Source organism: Euprymna scolopes, chromosome 35 (genome assembly GCF_053919585.1).
Source record: "Euprymna scolopes isolate OS-2025 chromosome 35, ASM5391958v1, whole genome shotgun sequence".
NCBI classification, from domain to species: Eukaryota; Metazoa; Mollusca; class Cephalopoda; order Sepiida; family Sepiolidae; genus Euprymna; species Euprymna scolopes.
In genome coordinates, this window is record NC_136516.1 from 13,430,031 (window position 1) to 13,448,853 (window position 18,823).

The 18,823-nt window shown below is 31.3% G+C and overlaps 2 protein-coding genes across 2 annotated transcripts in view; one reads left to right on the top strand and one right to left on the bottom strand.

Moving 5' to 3' along the window:
* LOC145259691 (uncharacterized) overlaps positions 1 to 13,979 on the bottom strand; it is a 40,794-nt gene extending 26,815 nt beyond the window's left edge. The window contains exons 1-3 of the mRNA XM_080117361.1: positions 13,897 to 13,979; positions 5,727 to 5,852; positions 3,410 to 3,488 (exon numbers count right to left, since the gene is read on the bottom strand). Coding sequence (XP_079973487.1) covers positions 3,410 to 3,488; positions 5,727 to 5,806 — 159 coding nt within the window. The 5' untranslated portion in view covers positions 5,807 to 5,852; positions 13,897 to 13,979. The remainder of the gene's footprint in view (positions 1 to 3,409; positions 3,489 to 5,726; positions 5,853 to 13,896) is intronic.
* Positions 13,980 to 14,147: 168 nt separating this feature from the next.
* The window catches only part of LOC145259692 (large ribosomal subunit protein uL3m-like), a 53,307-nt gene continuing 48,631 nt past the window's right edge, over positions 14,148 to 18,823 (top strand). Inside the window, exon 1 of the mRNA XM_080117362.1 lies at positions 14,148 to 14,302. Within this exon, the coding sequence (XP_079973488.1) occupies positions 14,223 to 14,302 (80 nt within the window). The 5' untranslated portion in view covers positions 14,148 to 14,222. The remainder of the gene's footprint in view (positions 14,303 to 18,823) is intronic.

Consider the following 18,823-nt stretch of genomic DNA (forward strand, 5'->3'; position numbering starts at 1 on the left):
CCCCAGTTGTCATACCAAACTCATTTTTTATTGCAAGTCACAACTCGGTCCGGAAACAGATTGTTCTTGTTGCGTAAAAGAAGGGAAGGGGACACTTCATAACAGCATTTCTTTTGGTTGTCGTTCAATTCGTGAGGCACCCATTTATCAATTTTTTTTTTATCTTTCCAGTGGCTGAAAATCGTTGTATACGTTATGTCTAATTTAGAAGCAAGTTCTCAAACAGTTGTGCATGGATTGGCTTCAACTAAGGCTCTTAATTGATCGTTGTCAACATCCGATGGCCAACCACTACACTCATGATCCTTAAGACTCTCATCACCACCAGAAAATTTTTTAAACCATCATTGTGCTGTGCATTCAGTGGTGGTTTCTGGGCCAAATGCCTCGTTGATATCATGAGCTGTTTCAGCAGCTTTTTGGCCTAGCTTGAATTGAAATAAAATAATTGTGTGAATTTGCTTTTTTTTCTATCTTGTATTCAATGTTCTGAAAAGAAGACATAATTGTTTTAAAACAACTGTAATTTAAATGATTAGATGGAGTGAAAAACGCTCTTTAAAATGATATATAAAGTGAAGGTATTATAACAATAACTTGTTTGAAAATACATCATTTGAAATCAAAATTAAAAATTCCACAAGAACTTTCTTGTCAATCTAATAGTTATAAAGCCCCTTTAAGAAATTAAAGTTGAACCTTTTTTTTAAGAACTATGAAAAAAGTGCAAACACCACATTCCAGTCATCGAATGCTCTCTGATTGTTTACAATGTATGCCTGCTGACATGGCATTCATAGACACTTAATTCGCTGGCCTGAAAGTAACATGCTACCCTACGGAGTCAAAGGTGATTTTGTAACTGGGTTCGAATCTCCCAACCAGCAGAAATCATCACTTGCTAAACTGAATAAGCATGAAATACTAATATCTGTAGGTTTAAAAATAATTTTTTATATTTATTTAGAAAACAGTTGATATAGATTCATAGTCAAAGGTAATGCAATAAAACAGCAGATCGGAATAGTCTATTAAAAACAATAGGGAATATCACTACAAGTACTAATCTATAAATATAAAAGCGAAAATGTATGTATGTATGTGTGTTCGCTTTTTCTGTATGTCTACAAAAGGCTTCTTTCAGAGAAGCGGTCGCTCGCTTCACAGCTTTTTAAAACTTTTTATACCAATTATAAATCGTAATATCTCACAGTTAACAACGAAGCTCGCCTGTCTATTCAATTTGCTCAATTTCGGGAAGATAAATATTCAATATTTGTCGCTCGCCACATATGGGTTAGTCTTTTTCCTATAACATCTTGGGGGTGGGAAAAAAAAGCGTTCAGCAGTAAATGAATACTATCCCGCAGTTAAACGTGACCTCATTTACTCATTAAAGCGAGCCCCTGCTAAATCCAACTAATTAAATAAATTCAAACGTGTTTCCGTTAGCATCTCGCGGTGGGGCAATGGTTAACGTCGCATGTTTTTTTTTTCACACTTTAATTTACAACTTTGCCTCAACGGTTCGGGTTCGATCCTCATACTTACCTTTTTTTTTACCCCCCCCCCAACACTCGGGCAACGCCGGGTACCCCTCGCTAGTCTATATATATAAATCTCACCTGTCTATTTAAATGTATGTATGTCTGCTTAAAACTTCCGACAGAGGCGACAAATTTTCACGAGATCAGTATCGCTTTGAAGCTCAACCCTTCGGACGACAAATATCGAAAAATTGGCTAAAAACATTAATTCCTTCACTCTCAACTGGGTACTTTTCTACAGAGAAGGGTCGCTTTTTTCCATCAGTATTTTCGAAAGTCGTCCCCTCTTTTCGATTGACTAGCCTTAATTTAAACATTTGTCACTTCTGGTTTGGCAATGGACGCAACAGCAAAGACGTCACGTTTTTTTTTTCCACATTCTTTTCCTCCTTCACGGTACAGGTTCGAGCCTGCCTGCCTACTACCACTCTTTTTTTTTTTTTTTTGCTCAACACACATATCTCCAAACCCTGGCCAACACTAGGTACCCAGGCTAGTCCATATATATAAAAGGCAAAATGGGTGCTTAAATTCCGCAAGAAGTTTTTCTATACTTCTGAGATCATAATATTTGAGATTTGCAAACGGACACCGTTTCTTTCCTTTTTTTTTTGATCAAGTTAAAAAAAATTCTGTTGTCGAGTGTTTATTTGTCTTTTTCATAGAATAAAGTGAAACTATTCAAACGCAAACGACAGAAAGCGGAAAGACTCCTTTGATTCTTAATTACCAACTCATTGAATTCACTATCTTCTCTGGCTTAATAGTTAGTGAGGAAGACTAATTACCTTACATTTTTGAGTTCAATCCCACCTCTTTTCTATCTTTTTTAAAAAATTTTCTTTCGTCCTTGTACCAATATCGTCCACCCGGGCAAAGTTAATTACCAACTCATTGAATTCACTATCCTCTTTGGCCTAATGGTTAGCGTGGAAAACTAATTACCCACCTCTCTATCTTTTTTTTTTAATTATTATCTTAACCACGTGGAAGCCATTCTTAACATCACTTTGCCCTTGTGTCAATATCCTCTACTCAGGCAACAGAGTTCTCCCCGCTAGTCCTATCTAAATGATAAAAGCTTGTGTCTACTTTCCTAGATCCATGATTCAAATTTAAATTTCAAAAGAATGACATGGAAAACACTAAGAATTGGATTCTACATCTTCTTTCGATGATAATGAAGCAAAACCAGCAGGATACACTTCTTCAAATTCTGTTCAGGGTCAAGAAGATCAAAGTGAAAGTAAAACTGTATCTCTTTCAAGCCTGTTTGATGAATTAAGTTCAAGCAAACCTACAGTAACGAATGAAAACTTAGAGCAGGCAGAAGCCGAGTTAAACCCAAAGACTACAGCAGAAATACAAGAATCTTAATCTAAACTCAAAAGGAGTAAATCCCTTATGGTTAAGTGCACAAAAGAACTTGATTATGTAGCTTTACAACTATTCGCAAGAGATGATGGTCCACCTCTCTATCTTTTTTATTTTCACCATGGGGAAGCCATTCTTAACAACGCAAATGACAGAAAGCGGGAAGACTCCTTTGATTCTTAATTACAACTCATTGAATTCACTATCCTCTCTGGCTTAATGGTTAGCGAGAAAGACTAATTGCCTTACATTTTTGAGTTCAATCCCACCTCTTTTCTATCTTTTTTAAAAATTTTTATTTCGTCCATTGTGCCAATATCCTCCACCCGGACAAAGTTAATTACCAACTCATTGAGATCACTATTCTCTTTGGCCACATGGCAGCAGTATTCCATCCTTGGACATACTTGGCTTTTAACTTTGCAAACTCGAGTGAGCTCAATATATTTTTTTCTAGTTCATATTTCATATACAGAAAGATATCTTACCATAACTTCATGTGTGATTTTGTTTGGCAGCGTCAATAAACGACTGGAAAGGTTCTCATAATCATTGTTCAATTTTTTCCTGAAAGAAACAATTATACAAATCAAGTCTTTTTTTCACAATACAAGTCAATTCATATATTTTATGCTCAAAAGAATGAAATATACAGGGTGGAACAATAAAATTGTCGCCCTAGAAAAGACAAGAATATTCCATTTCCATTTGATGATATAAAATCGGCAGTAGGTTCTTTGATATGACATGGGCGCGTTCGAAATGAATGTTTCTGTTTATTGTGCAATGTAGACTACAATGTATTGTGGACTAAATCACTGCTCTTGGTGCACCATGATAGGCCAGGCAATCGATTGATTTTGATGACAATCAATAAAATATGGGATTATGAAGCATTTGTTCATCATCATTCACTCCCGGGCAATGTCGGGTCTCCTTGCTAGTGTGTATATATATATATATATATATATATATATATATATATATATATATATATATATATATATATATATAAGTAGGTTGTAGTTTGCTTGAAGCATTGTTGAAGAAAATTATAAGGTAAAATTAAAAGCCAAGAACAATGCGAGATTTTTTTTTTTTTATATATATAGAGTAAAATTAAATGCAAACAAAAGAAATAAAGTTCTTTTTTTTTGTTGTTTGTTTTTTCTTTTTCACACAAATTTTAACTCTAAATAACAGTAATTTTTTTTTTTTTTTCTGTTGTATTCAATGGTGAATACAACAGAAAAAAAAAAAAATTACTGTTGTTTAGAGTTAAAATTTGTGTGAAAAAGAAAAAACAAACAACAAAAAAAAGAACTTTATTTCTTTTGTTTGCATTTAATTTTACTCTATATAAAAAAAAAATCTCGCATTGTTCTTGGCTTTTAATTTTACCTTATATATATATATATAAGAACAAGTAGTTAATAAAACATGTTAAAAACACTTTGAAAAAGAGTTAAAAACATATTTGATTTTAAAAAGGAAACACTAAATAAGTGGATAGTCCTTAATCCTATTATAAGCTCTATCTCCTATTTGGTTTTATCAAGCTTTTACATCTGGTTGAGATTACTTTATAAATATTAATTCTTTAATATTTATAATTTACTTTAGTTTTGCCATCTTGGATCATTTTAGTAAACTTAACAGTAATTCTTATTTTATATATATTAGTCCTCGCGCGAAAGAGCAGGACACAAAATGTTTTAACTAATAATGATGATAGAATAACAAAGACTTTCACTGGTGAGGACTACTATTGACCGTAACCAGTTATACTGTCCTTTTGAAATTTTCATCTCTATTTTTCTCGTTATCTACTGAATATTTTTAATGAAACCTATATGAAATATGTTCCTTATTAAATTGTAAAGATTTTCTATTCTGAAAGAAGTTAAAAAAAATTTAATCTAAAAAAGTTATTTTAAAGTTTTTGTTAAAAAAATTCAGATTTTCTCATTATTCAGACATGTATGACAAAGAAGGAGATGCAAAAAAAGAGTTGTAGTGTGAGGAGAAATACAAACTGAAATAGAGAGTAGGAGAGTTTTTATAAATACATGCAAAACCACATTCATTTTTTTTAATCCAAATTAATAAATTAAATAAAATATAATCTTAAAAAGATACAAGTTAGAAAAGCATTTCATCCAAGGCATGAAAATTGTTAAGCAAAATGTTTTTACTATAGACTTTAAAAATAAAGGTACAAGATTCAATTTGAAATTTATTATCTTCAAAGTGCACTTTTATACATTTTACAAAGTAAGGTATTAAATCATTAATGCACTTTGAAGATAAATAAATTTCAAATTGAATCTTGTACCTTTATTTTTAAAGCCTATAGTAAAAACATTTTGTTTAACAATTTTCATGCCTTGGATGAAATGCTTTTCTAACTTGTGTATATATATATATATATATATATATATATATATATATATATATATATATAAATATATATATATATATATATATATATATATATATATATATAAATATATATATATATATATATATATATATATATAAATATATATATATATATATATATATATATATATAAATATATATATATATATATATATATATATATATATATATATATATATATATATAAATATATATATATATATATATATAAAAAGGCAGAGAATATATACAGGGTGTGGACAATATTCGTTCACTAATTTATAGTTTTATGTTTCCCACCTCAGAGTCCAAAACATTTGCACTAAAAACCAAATGAAAACAAAAGATTATGATTAGATAAAAAAACAAATGTGAAATGAATACCATTTGTCAATTTCGTCGTTTGTAACTTGAATGGCTCTGCCTTGTTCCTCTCGTAGTCTTCTTACTTCTGCAGCCTCCATATTCTTTCTGATTATCTGCAGTTTTTATCCAATTATTTAAAAAAAGCTGGAAAATATAAAGAATTCCTGTTATTTATAACTAAGGAAAAGGGAGGAGGGAGATGGAATTTGATTTTTAATTATTAAGATGTACACAAGCAGAAATTAATGATTAGTTGTTGAACTCTTCTCATCAAAGAAATGTTTTATGAAAATTCAAACAAACAAAAATTTGTAAGTTAAAAAGCCAATACAAAGCAGATTTAAAAAAAAAAAGTAAACATTTATTTAAAAACTAGTAGGGAGACCGGAAATTGCCTGAGATTGGATGATGATTAACGAATGTTTCACATTCTGTATTTTTATTGTCATCTAAATCAGTGAAATCGTCCATTTTTTCAATCAAATCAATTGTCTGCTCTAGTCCATAATGTCATTGTGCTATAGAGAACCTACTGTTGATTTTATAAAATTATTTTTGTATATATAATGGCTTGAATTAAGGTTTAAAATGGAAAAGTCAAGTATTATGCTTCAATTGCGTTCAAAATAGAAACATTCATATCTGATTTTATATGTCGGGCCTTTCGGCTTGTGTGGGAATAAAACTTTTCAAATAGACTTGTGATGTGCAGGTTTCTAAGGTGTTAACTATTGTCACAATCGCCTGTTCCTTCTTTCATTGAATTATTTCGAGTATCAATACTTATCAAAGATATTCTGATGAAAAACTTATCTAAGAACACTGCCAGGCACATGAAATACCTCCATGTGAAATTTCATAAAAATCGTTTTTGAATCCATAGGGAACGAACTCAGACAAAGTTCCTTTTATATAATAGTAGAGATTTAACATCAACATATTTTTTTATGAAAATCGCTTCAGACAAGACATGAAACCACTTGATGAAAGGAACTAAGAAAATACTACTTCAAAGGCAAAAATTTGCCAACGATAAGTGTTAGATGGAATAGATTCTGACCTCAAAAAACAGCAATTCTTTCCTCTTTGTCAGAAACATCGCTCATGGAATATGAAGACTAAAGGACAAAATAAGGGAAGCAAAAGTTACTGTTGAAAGTAAATCCAAGATTAAATCAAATTCTTTATTTGATCCATGCTGATAAATTGTTCTCGTTCTGTCAGTCATAATTGGGTAGAAGTCTTATGTAATTTTTTATTACATCCTTGTGCTTATTTTAAAAGTATTTTAATGGAATGTGCTCTGAACTCATTGCACTTGTGCTCCCCCTTGATATATGTATCCCCGACAAACCTGCTTAGCAACAAAATCACACCTCTTCACTGTTGAGGTCCCTAAATGCCAGAAAATTTTCTACTTTAATAGCTTCTTCCCTTGAACAGCTAGACTTTGGAATTCCCTTCCTGACACCAGCTTCCCTGACTGTACTGATATGCAGAAGTTTAAATTTAACATAAACCAGCATCTTGTTAATCTTTCCTAGGCATGGTTCCAAAATAGTAGTCCCTTACATCCAAGTGACAATGTGTCTTGTTAGGGGTATCCTGATTCAGAAAATAGCAATTTTTTCTCATTTGTGAGAAACATCGCTCATGGAACTGAAGAACAAAAAAAGGGAAGAAAGTAAACCAAAGATCCACTTTCTACTTTTCCAAAAGTTTTGACAATATATACATCTTCATTAGGCATGACATCAGGCTGGAATTTTTTTTTTTTCCTTGTAGCATCGTGTCACGACAAATAAAATACAATTAAGTAAGAGAAGAGTTAGAAAAGGAAAAAGAAAAATAAGTTAAAAAGTCCATCCATGGCCTTTGAGCCCCTGGAGGGGCATAGGCCATCTACAATTTACTAGATGCTTTTGTAGCAAGGAGTTCTTTTTACAGGGCGAGGGTGCTGGCCCCACGCCCAACCTTCCCAGAAGTTACAGCACCTAGCCTTCCCAAATGGTCACTCATCTGGTACTGGCCAGGCTCAACGTTGCTTAACTTCGGTGATCTGGCGAGAATCAGTGTGCCAACATGATTGTGCCGTACAAGTTAAAAAGTAAATCAACTTAAATTCTTTGGAAGGTAATCCGACGGGAATTAGATAAAATGAAACAGAAGTTAATATCCAGTACCATCCCATACAAAATAATATAATCCAGAGGAAAGATTTCTATGTCTGTAATGAGTAGGGCTGTGACAACAGCATATTTTTTTCATTCTTTTGACTCGAGTATATATCCGACACAGTAAGACACAGTCAATCAACCGAGAACCACATCAGTCTATATAAAAACATATAAGATATTAACGGATATATACTCAAGAGTCAAAACAATGAAAGGAATATGCTGTTGTCACAGCTCTAGTAATGAGTAATCCGAAGAAGTAATCTTAGATAGGGAAATTCTCACGAAAGAAACTTGTAAGTAAAATCCATATCCATGCATATTAAGGGGCTTTCTTTTCCTTGTGGCATAGTGTCACTAAAAAATTAGTGCGGCTCATGTGAAATTAATTAAATATAGTTTTTTTTCCTAATGTTTGGATTTTTTAATTACATCATGTTATGTGGTTATCATGGCAACAAAGGAAAAGGTAGCCTTCTACACAGGAAGTAAGACACAAGCCAGATATTTGAAAAGCTTCGTTGTCAAGAGTGAACAGAAACTATACAATATAAGAGAGGGGATCAGGCAGTATGTACTAACCCACATACGTGTTAAACGTGTCTCATTTTTTAAAAAAATTTCTTTATTTGTTTAGTAAACTTATAATTAAATAACTCAAGTGTTATTTATTCTGCACTTCAAATCACCAATTTCTCGGTTAAATTCGACACTGTTGTCAAAACTTCCGACTTCCAAACACAACTATCTTTCCAGCTGATTTCCACACGTCTGCATAAGTAAGACGCCTTCTCTCAACTCGCCTCATGCTCGCTTCACGTCCGCTTTTATAGACCAGTCTCATTTGCATAAACATTCACAGTCACGTGATTATTCACCAAAAAAACAAACTGTCTCACCATGTTAGTTTTTCCTTTCTTTCTTTTTCATTTCGTTCCATGACCGACCCTTTGAATCATGCACACGTGCTAGTCAAGTAAGTCGCGCGTTTTCCTACAAAACCTTATTATAAACAGCTTCAGCAATAAAACCTATCAACATTAGTGTATTTCTACCCAAAGTAATTAATCCTTTGGAGATTTTCTAATCAGAAATAAGCGGTCAACGATGTAAATGTTCTCATGCCATTAAAATTCAAATGAACAGAAGAAAAACATTGGACTTTTTTTATTGATTGTTGCTCCTTGCATTAAAAAATCCTTTTCTGTTTGCAAATTGGCTTCATTTAACTTAGAAATTCTAATTCGCACACTGCTTACATCAAGGGAAAAAACATATCTAAATAGAAAATCAAAGTCTGTGTGGTCTTAAACAGTGATTTTTTTTTCAAAAGTTCAGATCAGGAGGATCGTGTGTGGCTCGCATGAAATTAATTAGAATTTTTTTTTTTTTCTTAATAAGGACTTTGAATAAGAACTTGTAAGAAGCTGATACAATACAAAATTTGTTTTTAACAAAAATTTATTTTATATTTTCACACTCTTATCATTTTATAGGCATTTCCATTCATTTCTTTCAGAGTTGTTGCAGTGTTGCCATTTTCAATACAACTTCTCAGGTTTTCAAATCTAGAAGCAATTCTCAAATTTAGATTCTTTTATATGGCAGAAGAAACTTACTGTTTTCTTTGTTCTAGGTATCATAAAACTTTTTATTCAAGCCAGAAATTAAATTGTTGGCTCAGATTTATCAAGGAGTAATCTCTCTTGGACCAAGTTAACTCCCTTGAAGTTGTAGTGTCGTATTTCTGATATTTTTTATTAAATATAAAATAAAAATAAAAATGTATCTATACATAAATGATAATAAACTTTAAAGAATAAAAAAAAAAAAAGAATAATTAACCTTTTTTCTGATTGGTCTAAAACTTTTGGTTATTTGAAGCCGCCATAAATAAAAAAGAAATAAAAGAACTGCTATCTGTTAGCATAGCTAGAAAGCAATCGTTCGTTTTGGAAATTAGAAGAGCATCGTCACTTCTCCCCTCCCCCAGCTATACTCTGGTAAGTTGGCTTGTTATAGCCGACATTTATTTTGGATTTAATTTTTCAAGTTGGATCCAATTTTTGTGGTGCGTTAGTTTATTAACGATGAAGATACAGAACAGTAAAGAATGGATTTCTACATAACACCGTTGTTCCAGCGCGGTTCGTGTTTTGCATAAATGCCGAAGCGTGTTAAGGTCCTTTCCTGATCCTGGTGAACTTGAAGAAAGAATCGGATCAACTTTAATCATCCTTCTAGCATAAGGGAGTACCTGAACAGATAAAAACCAAGTGTATTAAGTTTTGTAGGCCTATCTAATCTCTTGAAAGTATTTACAAAACCTACAAAGTATCCAATGATGGAATGCACTCTTCTACTTCCTGAAACGCAGAACATAATTTAAATTGTGCCAATGTGTAAATTTATAAACCAGATATCTATTTCTTTTCTGGTGAGATATCATAAAATTCCACAGAACATAATTGAATTGAGAAATATATTTTTTAAACATATTTACGCTAGATATGAGGTGCTTTCCAGACACTTTTTGTGCAGGCATTTTAAATTGTCATAAACTCTTGAAAATTTAGTATTTTATTACTATATATCTTATTATGAAATGACATACCAATTTTTATGATTTCAGGTCCAAATAAACAGCTACAACAAGGATTGGAATACACCCTACTAAAGCCTGAATGTCACAGCTGGTGAATTTCAAAAATGCAATTTGGGCATGAAGATACTTTAAAAGAAAGATATGCAATAAAATTCTGTTTTAAACTTGGAAAAAATGCCACAGAAACATATGGAATGCTTCCGACTGCTTTTGGACCATCTTGCATGAATCGAGCATCAGTTTTTAGGTGGCATAAGAGATTAAAGGAAAACAAGGAGTCTGTGAAGAACGATGAAAGGTGTGGGAGGAGTAAGGAAATCAGAACACCAGAGTTGATTGGCCAAATAAAGAATTTCATGGATAAAGACGGTTGTGTGTCTATAGAGACAATAAGTGCACAGTTTGATATCAGTGTGGGAACTGTACACACAATTATTTGTGAGGAACTGAAGATGCAGAAGATTTGTGTGAAGTTTGTCTCAAGGTGCTCCATCCTTGTCACAGACTATTTGACCAAGATGGGCATCAAGGCAGCCCATCACTCTCTCTACAGTCCATATCTTGCTCACTGTGAGTTTTGATTATTCCCTAAACTCAAGGAAAACCTTAGAGGCTATTATTTATGAGACAATTGAGGAGAGGAAAGAGGCTGTGACGAGGGTCATTGACATGATGACACAAGAGGATTTCTATGGAACCTTCCAGAAGTTGTTGGAACAGTACAACAAGTGCATTGCAACCAGAGGAGATTACTTTGAAGGGGACTAGAGTTTCATGTGTGTAGTATTAATAAAAGTACCCATACGAAAAAAGTCTGGGAACTTATTTTAGGCACCTCGTACTTATATAAGATACATTGTATGCATTAAGCAATAGTTTTTTTTTTGGATATTATTTATAGTTTAAATAATACAACTGTATGTTCTAAGTCTTGTATTTATCTGAAAGTATTATTAAAGAAAGTCATTTATTATTAAAATTAAGCTTTTCTTATGATATCCCTGTTCTAGTTGTTGTTTTAGTCTAATCCTCTGTAAAATAGCGACATTTGAAATGAAACCCCAAAATGTAGTCGCTACAAAAATGTTGAAATATCAAATATTTTAATTCTTGGTGCTAGTGCAGAGAGTGATCCGCACTATTTTTTAAATTGTATTTCCAAGTTTAATTAAAGTTTTATGATATGTTTTTTTTATTCAATTGTAAGGTTGAAGTATAGAATAGGTACAAAACACCCTCCCCATGTTAAGAATGGCTTTTTAAATAATAACGTTATTATTTACGTCCGGATCATTCTCAGCACTAGTACATAATTCTTTTTAAAGGCTAAAAACGACTTGCGAATTGTTATTTGTAAATCTATTGTTAATGTTTGTCATCATTTGCAATTTTGAGCCGCCAATTGGGCGTTATAAATCCAAGTCATTTCCTGCCAAGGAGTTGAGAATGAGTCAGTGATGACATTTATCATGTGACACGAGAATATTCGACAGAGATAAGAAGATGTAGAAAAGTGAGTGTTTTTTTTTGTTTTTTTTCTTTTTACTATTCACTATAAATAATTTACACGGTTGAAATAAGCAGTGTTGAATTTCTATTCTAGTTTTACAAGTACTTTCATGAAATGGGCTCCGAACTTACTGCACTTACATGCCCTCAAGATAAATACTCCCCCAACAAACCTGACTAGCAGCAAAGTCACACCCTGTCGATATAGAGAAGTCACAACATGCCAGAGAACTTTCTATTCCAATAGCTTCTTCCATTTGCCTTTGTAATTACATCTCTGCTCTCTACCAATGTGCAAGAATTTAAATATAATGTGAACAAACATCTTGCTAACTCCCAACTTAATATGGTCCTTATAAACCTGGCTCCTAATCACAGTAGCCTAGTTTATCTTATCCGGAGTGTGTCTTACTTGAGGTGAATAAAAATATTTAAAAAGTGCGTATTTAAATTAGACTTTTCCATGATTTAAAAAAAAAAAAGTCATTTCTAGTGAAATTGACTGTTTATGGTTCTGGTATGGGAATTGTTTCCGTTCTATTTTGTTTAATTTTGGTATCCAGAATTAAGGTTAGTTAACACTAATGAAGGGATGCACTTTTCTGTTTATTTTATTTTGCATTTGTGCAGTTTACAGACCATGCTATGTTTTAGATAAGATTTTCAAGTTAAATTCAATTTTTACAATATCTTTTGTTTATTAAATAGTTACATAATAGTTAGTAAAGCCCCCTCCCAATGTTAAAAATTGCTTCCTAAATGTTAACATTATTATGTCAGCATGGTCTATAGACTGCCCAAGTATCATTATTTTTTCTTAATGCCACAATTTATCCCTAGCATTACTATTCACGGTGACATTTAGTTTGTTTGTCATAGCATTACCAACCTTGTAATGCCTACGAATTACCATTAATCGCTAAAAATCGTTAAAAAAGGTAAGTTGTTACTAACTTAATAATCATCTTTAAAATGACAACTTTTATAGATTTTCGGGTATGCTGAAAACGAATATCGCGTTTAAATTTGCCGTGAACAAGTTTTCCGAGTATTACGCAATGTAATTCCTTGTGTTATGACTGGTGGCCATTGTTGCGCGTCCACTACCATCAGTGATAAGATAAAATATTACATTGCTAAATATTTGGAAACCTACTTGTTTTCGCCAAATTTAAATGCGATATTTATTTTCTGCGAAGTCGTCAATTTAAAGGTGGTTGTTAAAGTAGAAAGTAAGTAAAATTTTATATTAAAAAAGAAAAAAAAAATGACTTTCTATATGTATAAAAAATCTACTTGATCGATTTACGTAATTTTTGGAATGTGACATTTTCGTTCCGTGACGTGTACGTATATCATAAAGATTTTTCTGTATTTTTTAATTTTTTTTTTTTTTTTTGGTACTAATGCACTTAATGATCCGTGCTGAAATAATAACGTTATTATTTAAAAAGCCGTTTTTAACATGGGAGTGGGTGGGTGGGTTGTACCTATTCTATACTTTAACCTTACGATTGAATAAAAAAATATATCATAAAACTTTAATTAAACTTGGAAATACGATTTAAAAAATAGCGCGGATCAGTAAGTGCAGTAGCACCTTTTTTTTTTTTTTTTTTTTAAATCAGGTTAAATCCTGGATAACAACTCAGTTCTGTAAAGATCTAATAATCAAAATTTCATCCAGAAAAAGTCAAGAGGACAACCAAACCACGAATGAACCGACTACTCGATAAAGGTTGAAACTGACATGCTGCTCCAGACAGTCGAAAGACTGATCTAAGACAGGGATAAGTCGCAGACTTTTGTTTCCAAACATGTGGTGAAGCTCTATGGGGTATGTAGGTAAGTAAAGTAAAGCAAAGTCAAGGCTAAATATTTAAGCGAGATCATCTACCTTTGAATTTTCAGTTTGTCGAAACAAAACAAAATCTTTCCGGTGTAACTTGAATCGCACGTGTCGAAATTAGTCATTTAGAGTGATCTCCCCCTGGTTGACACTGCTTATTTTGTTATCAAATTTATTGCTATATTATAAACTTTCGAAACTTTTATTATTTATAAAGCTTATAAAACTGTCTCGAGAAGAACATAAATTATATTTAAAATTTATTAAAAATTGATTTAAGCAGATTATTTGGAGAAAAATATTTGTTCCGACCGGTTTATTTTTTTCACATCGGTTCTTTCATAAAAGTAACCGTGAAGTTTATTTTTTTGAAAATGTCGACTTTCAAGTTATCCGTTTGTTGGCGATTCGCTTTACCTTGTCTTATTGAGGATAATTTTACAAAAATAACGCAGTAAGTTTGTTTTGAGTTATATTGGAATTTTATTCTCGCTTATTTACAAAACGTAACGATATTAATTTATGTTTTCTTTCATTTATAGCGAGAACGTGACTGAGTGACCTCTACGTTTTACAGTCGCCCCTCAATTGATTTGCTAAGTCAACTTTCGCGATTTTAAAGTTACACATAAACAAAAACTACACATAAAATCTGAGCGTCTCCATATTTTGATTAAAACTTTTTTAATCTTTACATATTATTTTCATTAATGTCGTTCACACAAATTCAAATGAAAGGTCAAGGTTGTTTATATTTGTTGTCGCGGTTCATCCTGGTGAAATTGATTTTTAACGATCCCTAAAAATTTAATGGTAAGAATTAATGAAGAACATGTGATGCTTCTTAAGAGTCGACAGATCGATTTTTTTTTCAATACGTGGTTTTAAGCAAAAATAACAGTACTTACTTGTCATGTCGAAAATAGTAATATATCCCAAAATTACGAAAATTCATCGAACTGCTATTGTGTTTTTGTTTTTAAAAAAAAAACTATTGCTATAAGACTAAAATGTCGATCGCCATTAAAGTGGCGATAAGGGAGATAAGTATGTTCCCTGTATTCGTTATCTTCAAGGTTTTCACATCTAGTTAAAATGCAATTTCCCGCTTTCTCGTATAAATTACTTTTAATAATAAATAATTTTCTATTCGATGAATTTTCGTAATTTTTGGATATATTACTATTTTCGACATAAGTAAATACTGTTGTTTTTGCGTAAAAGGATTTGTATTACTGTACACACATAGATTCGAAAAAGTTGTCAAAAAAAAAAAAACGAATATATAACAAATAAATGTTATCAAAGGCAACATAAGTTATTTTTCTACCAAACTGGATATAATTTTCGTGTTTTTATTCAATGTAACATGTTTATTCAACTCGAAAAGCATAGTGTTTACCGATGTATTGGAAAATTCAAAATGGCGCCCGACTCTCTCTTTAACACGGTAAGTTCGGGAAAAGGTGTTATAAATAATAAACTAGACAACATACTGTTAGAAATTCGCTCGATATATGTTACTGTGACATAAGTTGACATATATTCGGTGTTTTTTGTCTAGTTTATTACTGAAGTTAAAAAAAGGCACCTTATTATTATTGAAAAAGGTCTTTGCATTTGTACATGTATTGTTGTGTTTTCCTGCGTTATGAGTGACCGGGTTTCTGTGTGTCCCTGTGTATGTGGGTGTATGCGGTGGTCTGTGTTGGTATATATATGTGTATGTGTCTTGCATACGTCTGTGGAGATGTGGAGACACGAGTAGATGGGGATGTTGTCTGCACCTGCGGATGGTCTGAATATGTATATATTGTGTGTATGCTGGTGCGCGTGTGTATATATGTATGTGTATATGTGTATATATGTATTTGTACTTACATGTACACATATATACATACAGACATATATATATAAATATGTAGATGTGTGTATATGTGTATATATATGTGTATATTTATGTATGTATGTATATATATATATATATATATATATATATATATATATATATATATATATGGGTTGATTTATGAGGACGTGTATCCAGTTGGGGTCCACGGGTTTTAGAATTCCCAATTATACAGTCTTATTATTATTATTATTATTATTATTGATATTGGTGGTGTCATTAGTATTATCAATATTACAAGAATTATTATTACTAGGATTATTAGTGGGATTAATATTAGTTTTAATATAATAACAGTCATGATGTATGGTACCTAAGTGTGTACATGGATGTCTGGATTTGAGATTCCACGTATTGATATTACTACGTATGTAGGTATGGATGTAAACATGTTATAACTGTATATGACCATTATATGTCTATGTATGTCTATGTGTGTGTGTGTGTGTGTATATATATGCGCGGGTGTAGCAAGGTGTATGCGTTTATAAGTATATTAATATATATATGTACATGTGGAGTTTTAGATAACTTTCGAGATTTTATGTTTATTCTTATTTTGTTTGTTTATTTGTTTTTATTTTTTATCTTTTATTTTTATTTTTTATTTTTTTATTTATTTGTTTTATTTACCTTATTTTAATTTTATTCTTGCGTGATTATAGTTATTGCCTAGTTTCAGTGCGTGTGTGTGAGTAAAATAAAACGGAACAGCATATATTCGCTTCTGAATTTCTGTATTAAAGTGTGTGTGTTTGCCTGTATGTGTGTGGATGGGTGTTGATTGAAAAACACCGGTCAGTACTCGGTGACCATAGGAAATGTTTTTAATTTACAGACTGTAAGACAAAAATACTAAATTCTCAAGTACCTTATGCCATAAAAACCAAAAGATGGGATGGATAGAGAGAAAGGGTAATGAAAAAGATGTTTATTATCTTCAAAGACCTCACTTGTCCTCTCACAGAGTTCTGACTCCCACCCAGGTTACATTCTAACTTTACAAACGAAATAGGAAAATGTTTTTTGATTGAAATATCAGTTTTCAACGGTAATTCTTGGCCTGAAGACGTAATCCCCCAACACAGGTGATTACAGAAACATGTATGCACATATGTAGCCATTAATGTTTGTATAAATAAATTTAATATATATATATATATATATATATATATATATATATATTTAAAAGAGAAAAGAAATTAAAAGTGTAAATAAAATTTACAATTAAATTCATTATTCGACAGAACAAACAAATGTTTAAAGTCCTTATTCTGTGGAGTTTCAAAGAATGCTGTTCTTGCTATTCTTCTCATCAGAGGACAGAAAGAAATCAGCAAATTATACTTGTAGCTAGGTTAGAATTTGTTGGTTGAGGCATGAGATGAAAATATAAATAATTTTTATTATGTATATTAGTATTGGAATGATGAATCTGAAAAATCGGAACTTTTTAGGGTATCGGAATCGGAAAAAAGTTGTACTATTTTCCGATGCCAAAAACAATTCTTTTACTTATATTTTTTTATTTGATTTTATTTTTAAAAAAAATCTTTCATCACTGGTAGTAATTATAAATATTTATTGATTTTAAACTACCAATAAAACTAAAATCTATAGATCACCTTCCTTGCCCTTCGCAAGGGTGTTTATACGTTTGAGAAAATATGTGCACATTTAAGATCAGTATTTATGGCAATTGGGGCAAAACAGTCATTTTATAGTAAAATATTTAGAGATTTATAAAGAATCGGTAATTGTATCAAAATCAGGAATTTAATACAGAATCGATGATTGTATCTGAATCGGGGGGGGGGGGAATATTGGAATCGTCCCATCAGTAATATACATATATACATATTTAAGTCTAGGTGAGACGCCTGCACAGTTTATTGCCGTAAAGAATGTTGTAAGTGTTTCAATACAATACTCATCTGATAGCTAAATGTTTTGGTTTCGATTTTAGCTTATAGCACCCAAGTCATATTTCTTTTTAAAACTTTTGAAATCACTATTATATATTGGGTACAATATAATAAGCAATAGAGAATTGGCTTGATAATAATAAGTACGAAATCTACATAAATTAAAATATATTTAAGCGTATTTTACGATTTGAAATGCTGGGCAGTGTGCTATTATAATTTGAAAAGTTAGCAACTTTAAAAAAAATCTATCTCTCTATATATATCTATAAAGTTGAGCTTTTTTTTTTTTTTCGTGTATTGACGTTGATATTAAAACTCCACTTTTTCTCTTTAAAAATTATTAAAACAAACTTAATGTACTCAGTCATGGATATGCGAACGACTACATGAAGGTTAACTGATTTGCATATTCCTTTAATTAACGAAAGTTAATAGATTGCTTATTCAGTTTTATTGTTCCTTATAAGATTATTGGTTTCATTTCACTATCATGCTGAATTCCATTTATGTATGGTGTCTACATTCTGCATAATTGTGTAGAATTTTAGATGTAAACGTCCTAGCACACAGAAATACTTTGATTTTGTTTATATATATATATATATATATATATATATATATATATAAGTGACCTTGTCAGTGTGTGTGCAAAAAGTTTCTACTAAACTCCTCTCTGAATATTTAGCCTACAGAGATGAAAGGGCTCTATGGACAAATTTATCTTTAGTTGACCTTTGACAACTAAATATTTTTGTTTACTAGCCAAATAGAAAAGTTACTAGCCAAACCCACGTGATTTTTGGAATATGACATCTTCGTTCTGTGACGATTATGTGCATAATAAATTGTTTTGGTATTTTTTTTAATAAGTAATTCTACATATACAACAAATTTTATATTGATACTTGAAGGTATAAACATTCGAATTTCTTCAGATGTTTTTTTTTAAAACAGCCTTAGTTTAAAAAAAAAAGTATATTGTTTAAATTAACTGTTCGTTTTATTATGAAAAAAAAAAGTTAAAAGATATTTTTTTCACTCAGTAGTGAGCTTTGGAAGATTGTCAGTGAAAGAAATACAATCGCCAAAAGATAAGCGTTTCATTATTTCTAGTCGCCATTTTGGAAAATCACTCGCA